Here is a 17,872-nt window from a genome sequence, read left to right as displayed (position 1 = left end):
TTTTGTGGGCGTGCTTTTTCAAGTTGAGAACTAAAGACAATATTTACCCCAACAATTTTCTTTTCCGCAGAATTGGATTATTGACAATATTCAATGGTTTCAAGTTGACATTAAGATCTTGAATTCTCATGTTGGCAAGCTGCTCAGCATGGGCTTGTTGTATCCCAGCAACCATAACCTGCAATGGAAAATGCCACACATGCTAATTAGTTCCTCTGGATCTCTCCAAAGACACAAAATTATCTTAACGCCAGAGGATAGCGGATGAGTCTCTCATGTGCTAATATGCTGACAAGTGCAGAACGTCTGTCCTTTATTATACACCCGCAATGCAAATAGCAACAATTTACAACAGGAAAATAGAGGGGTTCCCCAGGAATTAATTCCCGGAGAACCCCTTTAAAGTCAGTAAAAGTCAGTGTCTGTAAAACTGATCAAGTGTCGAGACCAGAAGATACAGTGGAGACACAGATGACAGGTATTAGGCTACTTTCACACCTGCGTTAGGTGTGGATCCGTCTGGTATCTGCACAGACGGATCCGCACCTATAATGCAAACGCTTGTATCCGTTCAGAACGGATCCGTTTTCATTACCATGAACAAAAATATTAATAAAAATGTTTTGTTCATGATAATGCAAACGGATGAGTTTTGACTTAAATTGAAAGTCAATGGGAGGCGGATCCATATTGTTTCAGTAAAAACAGATCCATCCCCTTTGACTTACATTGTAAGTCAGGACGGATCCGTTTGGCTCAGTTTCGTCAGACGGACATCAAAACGCTGCAGGCAGCCTCCAGAGCGGAATGGATGTTGAACGGAGGCAAACTAATGCATTCTGAACGGATCCTTATCCATTCAGAATGCATTAGGGCTAAACTGATCCGTTTTGGGCCGCTTGTGAGAGCCTTGAAACGGATCTCACAGGCGGACCCAGAAACGGCAGTGTGAAAGTAGCCTTAGCGATTGGGGAGCAGCAGCTGAACACATAAGTGCTGAGACCTCTCATCAGTGCCCGCGCTGTATCTTCCAGACTCCGTGCATCTCCTGCTGCATTGAGCAAGCGCAGCGACCAGGACATATAGTACAGGCACAGATGACAAGTATCAGCCAATGGGGAGCAGCAGGAGAACATAGAACATGTGCTGAGACCTGTCATCTGTGCCTGAACCGCATCTACCGCCTAAAACACCGGTATTAATAAATGTGCCCCATAGTTCTTTTATTGTAAGTATAGACAATGTGCAAGTCTGGATGTGCCAAGGGCAATGTATGAGCGTTATCTGACAGAGAAATATCACAGAATACCCCACATTCTGGCTGATCAACTGTTTCAGAGTACCGTTACTACACCGCTCCATCCACTGCGTATTGGACAGGGAAGGTAAGTGCAGTACTGCTCTCATTCACTTCAGTGGGAGTAGCTCTACAGTTACCAGCTACTCTAAAACAGCTGATCAGTGGGAGTGCAGGTTGTTGGACCACTGATGATCAGCTATTGATGGCTCAACCCGAGGATAGGCCATCAATAGTAAAATCCTTGGCAACCCTAGTAATAGTGTTTTAGGCCTCTTTCACATGAGCGATTTGGATTGCGTCAGGATCTGCCTAGAGAAAAACTGATGGTTCTGCACGCAAGTTCAAAAAAAAAAAAACACCACACACACCACACAATATTTTTCCTGAACGTAAAGATGATGTGTGGAAAAAAAACGCAGATGTACACAGATCCATTGAAATGAATGGGTCAGGATTCGTTCTGGATACTATGCGTTCGCTACAAGCATCGCATATTGATAGAAAACTCGCTTGTGTGAAAGAGCCTTTAGGGCTGGCACAGGGTCTCTGTCCACAAAGTGAGAAGAAAATAAATAAAAAATCATGCGTTACATGGGGATTTGTCCTAAGTACGGCATAGTGAAAATCTATATTGCTGCTACTATAATAAGCTGCAGTCTGCAGGTTCAGTCTGCACCTGTCCCATGTGAACATACCCTAAAAACGGTCTGTGCAACCATTTTATCCTGGAGGTTATACTGAAGCAATGCACTATGACTATACCATGCTTAAAAGGGAACCAGTCATCTGCACTATGCTAGCCTCACTAAGGGCAGCATAGCGCATGGACAGACCTGTCAGTATTTTAAGAGCACTGACCTGTTGAAGCTGCGCCAGTGCTGGGAGGGAATCTGTTTCAGCTCTCTGTCCCCATCTTCCGCCTCCTCCAGATGATGTGTGACAGTTTTCTTTCCTGTTGGGTCATAGCTTAGGCAGGGTGCAGAATATCCTCATTGGCAATGCCCCATGGGAACCGGAAATGCAACGAAGAGGACAAAGGAAGGGTGCTGGCAAGATGTTTCTCTTCCTCGGGAGAAACCTCTTTGCATATTATTTTCCCATAGAGCTTTGCTAATAAGTCTCCATACCACTTCCTAAATCTCTTTAAAGGAGATTCAGCACCTTGTCAAGCCGCATTCAAAGCATCGCACCCAGCCAGCCAGCCAGAATCCTACTCCGTACTGAGAAGGGGCAAGCACCCTGAAACAAGCGTCTATGGATGGATATTTGGCTTGGTCATATTCTCTTGTCAAATACTAAGGCTTGTTGGAAAGTTGGATTTTGACTCATAGGGAGCGATTTCCAAGAGGTGGTGCTGGCAAGATGGTTCTCTTCCTTGTGAGATGCCTCTGTCCATATCTGTTGCATAGGAAAGAAATCTATCAATCATCGTCCGGAGGAGAGGTCCTGACTGACACCACAGCAGTGAGGCTAGCATAGTGCACCAGACAGGTCCCCTTTAAGCCTTCTAAGGCAATATTGAGGTCATGTGATCATGTGAAAGCAACGTCTGGATAAGTTTGCTGTGCAAATATAAATTCCAAACGCATACATAAACGATTATACAATCTGTACATTATGTAACTGGCAGAGAGAAAATTATCAAAATACAACCTTATCCATCATCATCTGCGCAGATGGCAAAATGTTATCTAGAGCTTCAGTAGAGTTCAGCCAAGGGTGGTCAAGAACGCCTTCAATGGTCAAACGCTCCTCAGGCTTAACCTTCAGCAGCCTGGAGGGAAAACAGTTTTAGACACTATCCTCAGTCATGTGAAAAGTGAGCTTTACTCACAAGCCATGCGAAGAAAAGAGCAAAAGCTTCATATAAATACATGACTATACTACAATCTCTCAGCAATCATCAGCATCGCAAATCGAATCTGGAAAGGCATGTTTGCCCTTGAAAATATAAAGTATTTGTGCATCAAAAAAAACACTTGAAGAACAATAAAAGTATTTGAATATTGTACAATATACAATCGTTTCCTGGCTAGAAATTTAAAGGGATTGTCCCAAATTTAAACTTATCACCTATCCACACAAGAACAGAAGTATTAAGCCCACCCCCTAAATGAATGGAGAAGCACTCAAGCATGTAGGAGAGAAGTTTAAAGAAGCACTACCACAAACATTTTTACTCTCAGACCTGTTAGAAATGTACATGATTGTAAACTAGTCAGGGTAATCTTCTTACCAGTGACTGTATTTGTGAGTTATAACCTCCCTTCTGATCCTCAGCTGTGTCATAAGACCACCTCTCTGATCTCCAACTGACACAGGAAAGGAAGTCAGTTACTTCTCTATTCATTTCTATAAGACTGACACTGAGGCTCCCATAGGAATACATAAGGCTACTTTCACACTAGCGGCACAGACCTCCGGCAAGCTGTTCCGTCAGGTGAACAGCCTGTCGGATCCGTCCTGCCGCTAGTGTGCCCCCGAACTGCCGCTCCGTCCCCATTAACTATAATGGGGGCGGGGCAGAGTTCCGGCGGAGGCACGGCAAGAGGCTGCTGGAAAAAATGTCGGACATGCCGTAGTTTTTCCGCCGGAACTCCGCCCCCATTATAGTCAACTGGAACGGAGCGGCAGTCCGGGGGCACACGTTCACTAGCGGCAGGATGGATCCGACAGGCTGTTTACCCGATGGAACAGCCTGCCGGAGGTCTGTGCCACTAGTGTGAAAGTAGCCTAAAGAAACTGACTTCCTGCCCACACATAAGATGCTGTGGCCCTCTGCTGGCGTGACATACCTCCCACCTCCCACCTCCCTCCTCCCCTTCCAGCGCTGCCTCCCCCCCACCCCGCTCGGTCTGCCCCCCTGCTGTTTGATGGCGGCGGCTCCATTCCTGAGCCGCCGCCATCATCAGAGTGTCAGCTCTATGCTGACACTCTGCTGTAAGTTCTGGAAACCCCATAGATGCCGCGGCATCCATGGGGTTAATAGAGGGAGGGGGCTCCCTCTCTCCACCATCGGGGCTACTGCGCTGCGATGGCAGCCCCGATGGTTGCCCTGGCAAGAGGACGCTTTGCAAAAGCATCCGCTGTTGCCACCTACAGGGTATCTGAATGTATTACACTTTGCAATGCAAGAGCATTGCAAAGTATAGTAAAGCCATCAGCCCCACTGGATCTTCATGATCCAAGAGGGACTTGATAATAAAAAAAATTAAAAAAAAATAAAAAAAAAGTGGAAAAAAAATAAAAGTAAAAATAAATAAATATGTAAAATTAAAAAAATTGCCTTTTCCTATAAAAAAATTTAAAATTAAAAAAAGTACACATATTAGGTATCACCGCGTCTGTAACGACCGTCTCTATAAAGATATCACATGATAGACCCCGTCCGATAAACCTAAAAAAATAAAATAAAAAAAGGCATTTTTGTCACCTTACATCACAAAAAGTGCAACAGCAAGCGATCAAAAAGGCGTATGACCCCCAAAATAGTACCAATCAAACCGTCACCTCGTCCCGCAAAGACAATCGCCCAAAAAATAAAAAAGCTATGGCTCTCAGACTATACTTGTCCCATAAAGTGTAATAATGAATGATCAAAAAATCCTATGTACTCAAAAATGGTTCCAATATAAACCTATATCAATATAAAACTCATTCTATGTTTCTATGTTATTTGGAAAGTCAGAGTGTTGGTCACATGACACGGCTGAGTATCAGAAGAGAGGGGATAATTCACAAATACAGAAACTGGTAGGAAGATTACATTCACTATAGATTACATCGTGTATCTTTCTAGCAGGTCAGAGAATACATTTTTTTTTGCAGAAGTGCCTCTTTAAAGGAAATGTGTCACTAACAATTTTATCTGTCAGTTAAAACTAAATAGGAACACATATCCCTTTTTCCTGATCAGTTTTTTCATCCCCTCGGATTACAGATTTATTTATTCTGTGTCTGTTGTTCTTAACAGCATTTAGAAAGCATTAGGAAAATTGCTTTACAGCAACCACATAGGCGATAGACACAATGGTCAGGAGGGGACCACACTAACTTCTAATGGGAGAGTTCTCTAGTCTAGGCAGCTCTGTGACCTGTGCAGAGGTCATTGTACAAGGAAAGAATAGATAAGATTTGACAATCACCTAATGTAAATGGTGGATCATGTCTTATCTATACACAGAGGTGATATCATTACAGGCAAGTTTAGAATGACAGATAAGCAGGTAACCGCAGTAAAGTGATCTGTACAGACCAAGAAGTGGCGCCTATTAGTAGGCTTAGTGGGCAGTGTGAAAACTGCAGGATTGTATGTTTTTTGTTTATATTGACATGGAAAATTAAAAATAACAACATCAACAAAAATTATTTAAAAAATGTTCATTATAAAAACATGATTGAAACAATAGGTCATTTTCTGATGACACATTCCCTTTAGATCTTGGGACAATCCCTTTAATGTTTGGACTCATGGCAAACATATAAACTTGCATGTGACAGGTTACTGTGATTGGTGGCCTTGAACTGCTGACCTACTATCATCATGACATATCATCCGCTACCATTGTATGTGATAGCTCACCACAATATAGGTGCTAAGGAAAATTACAGCAAACAGTTACCAGTTATCATGAGCCTGGTGCACCTACCACTCACTCATCTAAAAGGGATGTGCAGTTTTTATAATATTGAAGACCTATCCTCAGGACAGGTCACGAATATCAGATCTGTGGGGTTCGACACCTGGCACCATTGCCGATCAGTTGTCTGAAAGTCCACCATGGGGCAACATGCAAATACACAGCTGCTAACAATCACCGAAGGGCAATATGCATATAAACTGCTGCCGACAAACACTGGTGAGGGGAGGTGGCAGGAAATGGGGATTCATGATTACTAGGCATTTATTGTATTCTTTCTAATCTACTATCTAATGGATCTGGGTGTTGAGACCACTGATCAATGAAAGAAAGGTGGTGGAAATGCTTAGATAAGTACTATTGCTTTTGTTGTGTTCAGCTCTGCTTCCCTGATGCACAGAAAGGCGGTGTATTGGCTCACTGAAAGTTGTGCACTGCTCTGTTTGTATATCAGAGGAGAGGTGAAGACTGTTGAAAGAGCAGAACATTCAGCAGACTGCTTCTGCCCCTCTGTTTCAGTGATCAGTGATGATGGGACCCCCACCAATCATGAGAATGGAGCAAGTGGAGCACCCCCAAACAGCATACTATAGGTCAGGGATCAGGAACCTTTGGCACTTTAGCTGTTCTGAAACTACAACTCCCATAATGCCCAATTTAATTCTATGGGAGTTAGAAGAACAGATGAGCAGGTTGCATGCTGGGAGTTGTAGTTTCACAGCAGCTGGAGTGCGGAGGGTTGCTGATCCTTGCTCTAGGACAGTATATTGGTTTCCTGTCCTTTTTCCAATAGTCAGATTTATAGGAGTTAAACAAAATGTTTAAAATCTTACAGTAAGAAAGAACAATTCTAAAAAGTGCAAAAATAGTATAAAGTGGATGCTGTTTTTACCTCCAAAACACTGCACACAACAACAAAATAAAATCTTAGTTATGTCTATGCAGGCCTTTCTATGAGATGTTTTTTTTAAGCCTTCTTGTTTATTATGTCGGAACTATAAAGCAAATGCTTTATATAAAAGAACGGATCAAAGGAAACATTTCAAAGGGAACTGATCCTAGAGGTGGACATATAAAACACCTCAAAAAAGAGTTAGTAGTTAATTTTAATTATATTGTGCAATCAGTAAAACATGGTATAAGCGTCTACGCAAAAATATAAATGATTTATTATACAATAACAAAATACAAATCAAAAGCTTAAATCAATATAAAATTCAATAATATAACACACAGTGATATGCAGTGCCCTAAATTTGCCACTAGATGGCTCTAACACAAATACCAGCGTTCCATATTACCTCTCAAACATAAAATGTAATACAACCGTCTCGACCACAATTAGTTGACTATACACAGTAACTTAATAGTGATAAGGATAGATATGAACCCTTTCTCTGCTCAAACTATGACCAATCTCGGATATCGGGTAGTATTGCTACACAACTTATAAATTATCAAGCCTGAGATTGACTATGGAATGTGAATATTCCAATCAGAGAGTTTCTCCGATATCAATATTCGATCTTTTATTCAGCAATATGCATCTTTACTGAATAGTGATGATATTGATGTAGCCCTTTTAACACTATACATCCGCACTAAAGCGGGAACTTACTAAATATCAGGCCAATTAATTCAATCAATACTACTCATAATAAAGTTATACGTTACCCGAGAATGCAGATGATATGCAGGGTCTATGAGAAGTCAGCTCTAAAGTCTGTTCTGATCATTGGGATTTTCTCCTGGGGTGTCCTTCCTCTCTTTCCTTCCTGTATGTGGTTTATTATCCAAAAACTTATCAGTTAGACACACCTTCCTAGCTTGGAGTTTTCCAATCATTGTCGGTTAGGCGTGTACATATGATAACGACTGATGTCACTGCATTACCCAGAATGCATTTCTGCTGTTGGTATAATGTTACTTATTTATACCTAGGTGGCACTATTGCATAACCTACCAGAATCATTACTAGTAAGGGTTAAATGTCCAGGTCTGACTTAATCTTACATTCCATACACATAACATATGGAATCCTAAATCAGCTACATAGATTAACTTTGAGACATGTACCAATTAAAGCATAGACATTAAAAGGTACCATTTTAGAAATCTCCCAACTATCAAACTTATGGTACTGATAAGAATATAATAGACCTTGTACTCTCACAGACATGTGTGTCTCCCCTGTCACTTCAACGGGTGATTGATTGTTAGTTAAAATAACACCGCCTTCCCTGAACGGAGACTCATTAACAAAGTCTATACTTAAAATTCTTCTCATCATATCTTAGGAATACATGCGTTCCTAGTAAGAAATATATTAGATAATAGATGCATTGACGTCCTTTATAATATAGAACAATACATATGTCCTATTGATTATCTTATACTAAAAAAAAGCTAAGGTTCGTTATATGTGCATACAGACACCACAGATTTTCTGCTTTACCAATAGACATCAACTATAGGGGTAATTAGTAAGTACCAGATAGGTCTAGAGAATATCCTTATCTCTCAGTCATAAATCTATAAGGAGACAAGAATGACTCTTCTCAGACTGGTACATCTATAGAGAAGAAACCTTATGAACAGTGTCCTTTCCATGAACCTATTTCGGACAACTTTAAAAATACATTAAAAAAATGGCGAATATATCACAATATGGCCTCATATATAATCAAATTCAAATCCACTATAAATTATATTTAGATATAAAATGTTATATACCTATAAAAAAGTACAACAATTAGGATATAGGACCTTCGAATTGAATATATTAAAAAATGATCTTTCCCTGCACCATCCACAAATGAGTGCTGATGCACGTAAACATTTTCACAAGGATAAAAATGTCATGGCCAGACCTACATATCCTAAAATTAAACAGCTTTTATTAGGGCACAGCTGCAGCAACCTTATAAAGTGGCTTTTTCAATGGCTTTTGCTGTGTTATGGTGTCAATTTAAAGTAAGCTGCAACGGTAGATGCATATGTGGCAGATTTGTTCTAGAACTATCCGCAACTGAGCCATGCAACTGGATGGTGCTTGCAAATCCAAATTACCATATTCAAAGGAAAAGAACGGATTTCTAGCTGGAACATTCTAGATAGAGATAGATAGATAGATAGATAGATAGATAGATAGATAGATAGCTATATCTATCTATATCTATAGAATATATATCTATCTATATCTATAGAATATATATCTATCTATATCTATAGAAATACATATATATGTAGGAAATGGTTCACAATATCACAATATTGTTTTATGGCTTTCATTTTTATAGCATTTACTTCTGCGGATGAGAAGGAGTACATAGGTTTCCTTTGCAGCCCCATATTCTGACACAGATACCTTTTTTATATTTCGTCTACAGATTTGGTGGCCGGCTTACATGTAACAGAGCGTATCAGTGGATGATGGAGGGAGGGATTGTTATATTATATTCAATTTAAAATTCATGTACGGCAGATGTTGGGAAAGGGTTGAACTACTACTGTCGACAACCTTTCCCTTTCCTGTTCAACAAAATTTGACTGGATTAATGAGTACCTGTCATAGGGGTCAAGCTTCTCTAATCAAGGTCAGCAAGTCAGGCCCGATGATCACACGGAGCCATGTTTAACTCTAGAGCACTATATTCGGTGCCAAGCTCAGGGAGACGAGTCCACTAGGCGGCTCTATTCTGGTATCTAACTATGACAGGTCTTTTCACAAATACGTAGGGAAGTGTCAATCATGGAAAGCTGTAAGTTACCATTCTGCAAGCTATATGTGCATTTCCTTTATTTTCCAATCGGTGTTAGCACAAATAATAACCACCTAATGTTGGAAAAACAAGCACAAGAACTCACTTTCTGACGATGTCTTTTGCCATTTCAGAGATCTGGCTCCATTCCTCCTCTGGGAACTCAAAGCTTCCTGTCATTATTTTTTTCCTCATGTCCTTTGGGATAGTCCGACTGTGATGCTTGGAGTAAAAGGGAGGATAGCCACAGAGCATCACATAGATAATGACACCTAAGGACCACAAGTCACAGCTCTGGGAGGGACAACCACAGAATACACATATAAACTTATAGCAACAAGCTGAACTCTCGATGCAGGTGTGATAGTAATGTCAGGAGTGAGAAAAAGCAAATAAATCTAACATTTTAAAGGCTTGAGTACACACTTATTACTCCCATGTATCTAGAATACAAAATAAAACCATATCAACAATGCTAATCAACTAATGGTGGACAGACAATTACCTTCTCAGACTTTTGGTACCCCTCCTCTGGGACCAGCACCATCTACAGAACAGGGGTCCTTTTCCATTCACTGCAGCCGTGGCATGGGGGTTGGAGGGACCCCTGTTCAGGAGACAGGTGTGGGGGTCCCAGAGGTGAGAACCCCCGTCCATCAAACGCTTATGGCAATCTGTCTAAAGGTGAATTCATATGGCAGATTTTGTCTGAACTTGATGCGAAAACTTCATTCCAATTTTTTCAATGAGACTGCACCGCTGTTCATGTGACTGAAGGTTATTTTTGCACAATTTTCCAGATCGCACCAAGAAAGAACATGTAAATTCTTGGCACGCTCAAGACTATAACATAGATAGAATCTGCAGTCACATAAATGGCAGTGCGGACTCCAATCAATTTTCCCAGTATCTAAACCTCCCACTATCTTCCCAGCAGTTCTCTGGTTAACTAATAAGTGCTGGAGAAACAGAGGGTGGCGAGGCTGCCAGCGATCAGTGCTGATAGCCAGTGTACTGTGCCCCTACGTGTTGCACTTGCAGCTCCACGCTCCTCTATCTTTCCAGTTTGTCCCTGGTACTTAATAGCCACTGGGAGGTGGAGGAGAGAGGGCAGGCACTCTTAAAAAAGGCAGGAACTCTTATTCTGCATTTAAATGCAGCGATTGAGCATATAATTGTTGGGAAGGAAGCAATCACCTCCACTGTATGAAGAGGAGTGATGGCTACTGCGATCGCTCGTCCTTATACAGGTTATTGTTTCTGGGCAGCAGATCACTGCTTAACAACACAGTCTGCTGCCTAAAAATGATGACTGAGGTGTACGCATGAAAAAAGATAATGTCACCCGATGAACAGGCGTTTTGCACGTTCATCTGGTGATCTGCTGCACGTTTTAAAGAGGCTATTATCTGGAATAAACATCTGGTCCAAGTATTGGGGCGAGTAAACCCACCTTTAGAGTAGGCAGCTAATAAAGTACTTATTAAAACGTGTTCTATAGCTGTGGAGGGGCAGTGAGCAGAGGCAAGCTGAGAAGCCTTCCGTTGCATCTTACAGATAGCTGTCAAGAGGTCATTAGACCCTGGAGACTGAATTCATAGCAGTGCTCACTTAGCGTGTAGCACAGGCCGTTTTTTTTATTAAATGTTCACATAATTCTCTAATAACGTATATTAGAAAGTCATGTAAAATCATTGGCAGATAAGCATTTCGATTGTTGGGAAGGAAGGTTTCTTCCTGACAATCGCCTGCTTGTCAGTTAAGGAGAGCGCTGCTATTATATGCAGCGATCTTCTCCACAGTATGCCATCTCTCACCCCAATACAGAATCATTAATTGCCGGTTGCACAGCATGATTAGACGGTATGATCTCCTGCTGGCAAACGATTTTAGAGCCTGTGTTCTGCCAAATCTCTATACCCTGCGAAAAGTCTATACCGGAAGTGACGCGGCCGCACAGGAATCAGCTGGAGGAGGGTGTGCGCGGCGCTGCAAAAGCGCACATCCACCCGCTTAGCAAAGAATGATTGCAGCGCTGCGATAGAAGTACTTTGTACACCGCGCGTGCGCACTTAGGGGTATAGAGATTTTGCAGCACAAAATGTTTAATTAGATCTCCCTACCCCTGATTGCGCAGTCGCCCACAAATCATCGGTTGCAGTTCAGCGCTACCATGTGGTGACCTCGGTATCCAGCACCCAGCTGTGCGGTAAGGATGAACTGCAACTGATGATTTGTGCGCGCGTGTGCACTCAGGGGTAGGGAGATCAGATGAAACATTTTGCGCTGCAAAATCTCTATACCCCTAAGTGCGCACGCGCGGTGTACGAAGTACTTCTATCACAGCGCTGCAATAATTCTTTGCCAAGCCGGTGGATGTGCGCTTGCGCAGCACCGCGCACACTCTCCTCCAGCTGATTCCTGTGCGGCCGCGTCACTTCCGGTGCAGTCGTGTCACTTCCGGTACAGACTTTTTGCAGGGTATAGAGATTTGGCAGAACACCTGCAAATGCAATTGTCTGATAAACACTAGCAGACCTTTTCTACGAATCTTGTTAGCTATAATCTGGCTGATCCTCAGCCGTTACACTTTGAAGCAGATTGTAGTGACAAAAAGCATAAAAGACGGACACGAACACAACAATGGCGTGAGGGAAGGTGTCACCTTGTTGTAAGTGTATGGTGTTGGTGAGGTAGGGATAATTCCAGACTTCTCTTTCTGATGTCTTCTCTGTGCCTCCAGAACCTGATGGTTAAGAAAGAATATGTGACTTACAGTATGGTGCTGCACTTTATATTATACATATGTAAGTAATATGAATGACTCACAGTTGTACTACAGAAATAGATGACATTTTGTTGTGCAAGATGCAATAGCGGATAATAAACCCATACGGAGGAATGATCAAGAAGACATTGTGAAAAGTTAACAGTCCGAAATAAATCGGAACATGAGTGACGATTTTGCTCTGATCAGTTTGCAATTCACTGGCCAAAACTGTTTGAAGAGAATTCTCCTGCTGGATTATCTGGACTGGCATATGTACAAATCACAGAGATGATCTATGCATCTAAGCGGATTTTATTTGTAGTAACCCTCTGTGTTTTAAAGTATAACTGTCATATTATTTATTTTTTGAGTATTGGTTTGTGGTGATTAATCTCTCCTTGGTGGCACTATTTAAACGTTTCCCTGTGTATTCAATTACCCCTTAATTCCACAGTTTTGTTCCCTGTACTGCCTACTTTTACCTGTGCTTAAAATCAGGTTGCTAGGTATGGTCCGTCTCTCTGTTGAAGGACAGAGGACGCAGAAGCACACAGCGTGCAGGGTCACATTACTGACAGCCAGGGACTGTAAAGTAAATGATTAAAGCCAGGTCCTCCCCAGCAGCTGATAACAGTGCCTGGGCTGTGTGCACTTCTCCCTGTCCCTGCGCTTGGCAGACGCTCCCTCACTCAGCAGACTGGGACAATGCAGAGTTGGAGCAGCGCAGACCAGGGAAGGGAGATCTGCCGTCTGCTCAGTGTATAAATGAAAGCAACATGTGGTAAGAGGACCCCTTTGTGCTGCAGGAGATTAACCCTTTAGGGGGAAGGCTGTGGTTACTGATACTGTTGGGCGGCTATTGTTACTGGCTAGTGGGGCAGGTGGGATTAGCCTCAGGGTGAGGGCAGTGGCGGCCATCTTAACTGAATAGTGAAATTGCAGTTTTATGCAGACTGGTTGCTAAGGGCTGAATCTTATTAAATATGGGGTAAGTCAGTCTGATAGTAACTGATTCTGGAATATCATGTTATTAGTAACTACATATATGAAAATTGAAATTAGGGTCTAAGTGTGACAGTTATCCGTAAAGGCTATGAACACCTTTGGGACAATTTTGTATGATTTGTATTTTATGAATTTTTTCAATTTTATAATTTTTTCAATTGGGCTTTATATAAATTATATATATATATATATATATATATATATATATATATATATATATATATTAAAATGTCAACAGTTTTTGTTCTACAGGGTTAGGTTTCAGTCTGCAGAGCATCTTCCCTGGCAGTTGGATGTATAGCCCTTATCTCTGGACAGCTGACAGCTAATGAACACCCACGTAAGCCTTTCTTTATCCATGAGTTTTTATAACCTGTTAGGAGGACACAAGGGCTATAAATCCAGCCGTCAGAGCAGCAATCTGACGGTTCACTGTGAAACTGAACGCAAGATACCCTGCAGATAAACTGAAACTTAAACAATATTTTTAGTCCCAAATGAATAGAAAATCTGTATAAAAAAGTATACTGAATAATGATACTATAGCAGCACTGTGAGGCTTCATGCAATCTTGTGCATCAGAGCTCATCTGCTTTTGCTGCAACCCTCATCTTCTTAATAATTCCTTAACAGGAGGTTGATATCATTGTCTGCTATTGCGCGGATACAGTGCATGCCCGGTCAAGAGCACCATCTCTACCTGCTTGCTAGTGCACGTTACATTTGCTTCTCCTCCCTCTCTGCTGTTAGTACCCTCCACTACTGCATCCAGGCTGCTATAATCATATGATTTTATTAGAAGGCAAATACCAACAAAAGACAAATAAACAGCTTGTAAAATTCCCTGCCTTGTTAAGAGGTTTATTTTCTCTGTATCGCTCTTCTAGTTTTAATTCTGGATTGAAAGCTTGAATTTACACATGTAAGTGCATATCTAGAGAGGTTAAAAGAGTTTTTAATGAAGACCGGGAATAAAAAAAACAAAAAACTGTAACAGTACAATTTTAAGCAACAAAGTAGAATTTTTATTTTAAGACAATCCCAGCCTGCAGCAAATCTTTGGGGATCCTGAAAAACCCCCTTTAATAAGTGCCCCCCTGGAGGTGGAAGCAACAGTGGAATATCTGAATTACACAAATGATGGAAACATAAGGGAATGAAGAAAAACAGTTCACGTAGAACAGCCATCTTAATAAAGCAGTACTCACCTGAGGTGCTACATAATATGGGGTAAACTGTGGAGTCATTAGGTCCCCCTGGTCTATTTTTGCAAAACCAAAATCACACAATTTCACTGGAGCATCCTGCAAATAAACAGTTAAAAGAAATATAATGTTTAGAACGACTGGAGTTTGCAAATTTTATGAGGAAGGGCTGATCGGAGACATCACTTTTTGAAAATAATTTTTTTCAAAGGCTCTCCAAAACAGCTAGTAAAATGTATGCTGCTTTGTAGATGACGTGTGCCTATTTTTCTTTTATCTTCTCTGCATTTTGCCTTAGAGTAAAAATGAATAAAACCATATTAAAAAGGCAAAACATTTATAAAATAACCAACTTATAATGTTGAGTAGTGAGAATATGATGTTTTATTTTGCCACATTCTGCTCCTTACAGGTAATGGAGGTTTACCTTTACTGTTTAGTGCAGTGGTCCTTAACTCCAGTCCTCAGGGCCCACCTGCCGGTCATGTTTTCAGGATTTCCTTAGTATTGGGCAGCTGATATAATTAGTGTCCATCCATCAGGATTTACCACAGGTATTCATTCTGTGGGATACCACTAAATCCTGACCGGCAAGTGGGCCCTGAGGACTGGAGTTGCGGAACCCTGGTTTAGTGCGCTCTGCATTGAGCCGCTTCATAATATCTTCCCCCGGCAACATCCGACCAGGAAACCACTACAGCTGTCACTCAGAGAAGGGCTGTGAGGCGGCTCAATGCAGAGAGAACTTCACAGTGAAACTCTGCCTACTAGCCACTTAATGAAGTTGTGTCATCTCAGACTTTGATGTCCTATCACTAGGATATGCCACCAAAGTCACATAGGTGCTGGTTCCACCTCTGAAACCTGCACCTATCTCCAGAACAGGCAACTACGGTGAGCTCTCCATTCATTTCTATGGCAGTTACGGAAATAGCAGAGCAAGCACACTTGGCTATTATTGGAAGTCTGAAGAAAAGAAATGGAGAGTTCACTGCGCAAGCATGGCCATCGCTGCATTTACTTCTATTGCATGGTCACTTCATTCACTACTAATTTCGTCAGTCCTATAGAAACAAATGGAGGGTGACCGTACACGCGCGGCTGTTCTCTGTTCACTTTGTGTCCTGTCCTGGACGTGAGTGCAGGCTCCAGAGATGGAATCCACACCTATCTGACATTGGTGGTATATCGCTAGGATATTCCTCCAATGTCTAAGATGAGACAACCCCTGGCAAAAAAAAAAAAAAAAAAAAAACACACGTTCATATCCTCACTCAAGATGAGAATAACGTTTGTACTGATCTTCCCTGCCCCTACCTAATGCTGTCAGCCATCACAGCTGTCAAAAGTGCTGACAAAGTCCCTTTAAGGGTGCATTCAGACAACCGTATTTATGGGTCTGCATTCGTTCTGTAATTTTGTGGAGCGGGTTCGGACCATTTTATTCGAATAGAGCTGCAAAAGATGCGGACAGAACATCCATAGTTTCGTTCCACGGCCACACAAAAAATATAGAGCATGTCCTATTTTTGTCTGGACAAGAATAGGTATTTCTATATAGGGCTGGCCCTGTACGTTACGCATTTTGCCGGTATCTGTGCAAAACACTTACAGTTGTCTGAATGTAGCCTAAAATTGATGGCCTAACTTTAGGTTAGGCCATCAATATTAGATAATCAGCAACCAACTTTTAGCAAACCCCGATTAGCAGTATGATAGGGCTGAGGTGGTACCTTCAGTGCTTACCAGGAACAGCTTTGTACTTTTAGTAGTCACTGGGGTAGATTTACTAATCACTACTAATGTACCAGAATTCTAGTACTATTTGTGCAAAAAAGATTAGGGTACATGTGCTTCAGATGTTTTTTGAGTGGTAAAAACAAAAGTAACAAATGAAGTATAACATTTGAATATTATACAGGCACACATAGGATGAACCCATTAGTTTACTGTTACTGCAAGGAAAGAAATTATCTGCTAGTAAAAGATAGATTAGTAGAATTTGGATAACAGTATGACAGCTCTATTGTTATCTTTGAAGGCCTGGATAAACCGTACTATTTATCAGTGTAATGTGTGATGTCTAATTGAGTCACTCATCCCGTTTCCCTCTTTGGCCGCAGTGAATGGTCTGACTGAGAAAGTCAAGGTAGACCAATTGCTGTGCTAAATGTCCAAGTAAAGAAGTTGTTAAAAGAGCCAGGACAGGAATAATACATGCAGTGACTTCAAAAGATTATAGCCAGAAAACCCTCCACCCGATCTTTTGTAAAGAAAAAAATAAATAAAAAATTTATATAGAATATTAACAATGTTAGTATGCGATTTAAAAATCAATGGTAATGTCCCTTTATGACTAATAGTTTGACCCAGAGTTCAAAAATAGTCCATAAGAACCTTATTTAGGGGAAGCCAGTACAGAATCATTATGCACAAGCATCAACATCTCAGCCTCCTAAAACCAACTAATCCTGACACTTAAAGATAACCTGTCACTGGAAAATGCAATGCAGTCTACAGGTAGCATGTTGGGCAGATTGATAAGGTGGGAAACATTTCTGTAAAACTTTTTTACATTTAAATATCTGCAATTTCTGAACTTAAGACGACCCCTGTTAACAGTATACACACATTGACAGAGAATACCATCAATCACTGATAACACCTCCCTGTGTACAGCTATCAATGACTGACAGCTACCTATGTATACACACTTACACAGAGAATACTATTGAGGACTAATAAAACCGCCCCCTGTACAGGTATCAGTGACTGACAGCTATCTATGTATACACACTTACACAGAGAATGCTATTGAGGACTAATAAAACCGCCCCCTGTACAGGTATCAGTGACTGACAGCTATCTATGTATACACACTTACACAGAGAATACTATCAAATCACTGATAACACCTCTCCTGTGTACAACTGAAGCCAGAAAGAGTAGAGATTTAAATGCATAAATTACCTGTTTTATTGAATCTTTTCCTACAAAACTATACATCAATCTTCTGAGCTCTTCCTGCTTTATAATATGCTGTCTGCAGTTTGCACTGCATTTTGTGATAATAATGGATGGACAGCTCTTTTTTTCCCTCTATAGTTGTTGCATTCATACACATTGTACAATCTAGTTTTTTTCATGGTATCAGAACCCCTATCCTTCAACCCCAGGGTTTTTAATAAGCA

At 41.2% G+C, this 17,872-nt stretch overlaps 1 protein-coding gene across 2 annotated transcripts in view; it reads right to left on the bottom strand.

Moving 5' to 3' along the window:
- Positions 1–17,872, bottom strand: part of MAPKAPK5 (MAPK activated protein kinase 5) — a 72,639-nt gene that overhangs the window by 18,555 nt on the left and 36,212 nt on the right. For both annotated transcript variants that reach the window (XM_044275792.1, XM_044275791.1), the window contains exons 7-11: positions 14,685–14,780; positions 12,367–12,447; positions 9,808–9,995; positions 2,954–3,074; positions 48–178 (exon numbers count right to left, since the gene is read on the bottom strand). In XM_044275792.1, coding sequence (XP_044131727.1) covers positions 48–178; positions 2,954–3,074; positions 9,808–9,995; positions 12,367–12,447; positions 14,685–14,780 — 617 coding nt within the window. The remainder of the gene's footprint in view (positions 1–47; positions 179–2,953; positions 3,075–9,807; positions 9,996–12,366; positions 12,448–14,684; positions 14,781–17,872) is intronic.

This window comes from Bufo gargarizans, chromosome 1, assembly GCF_014858855.1.
Source record: "Bufo gargarizans isolate SCDJY-AF-19 chromosome 1, ASM1485885v1, whole genome shotgun sequence".
NCBI classification, from domain to species: domain Eukaryota; kingdom Metazoa; phylum Chordata; class Amphibia; order Anura; family Bufonidae; genus Bufo; species Bufo gargarizans.
Note: the sequence above shows the minus strand (reverse complement) of the source record. Positions and strands in the feature narration are given on the sequence as shown.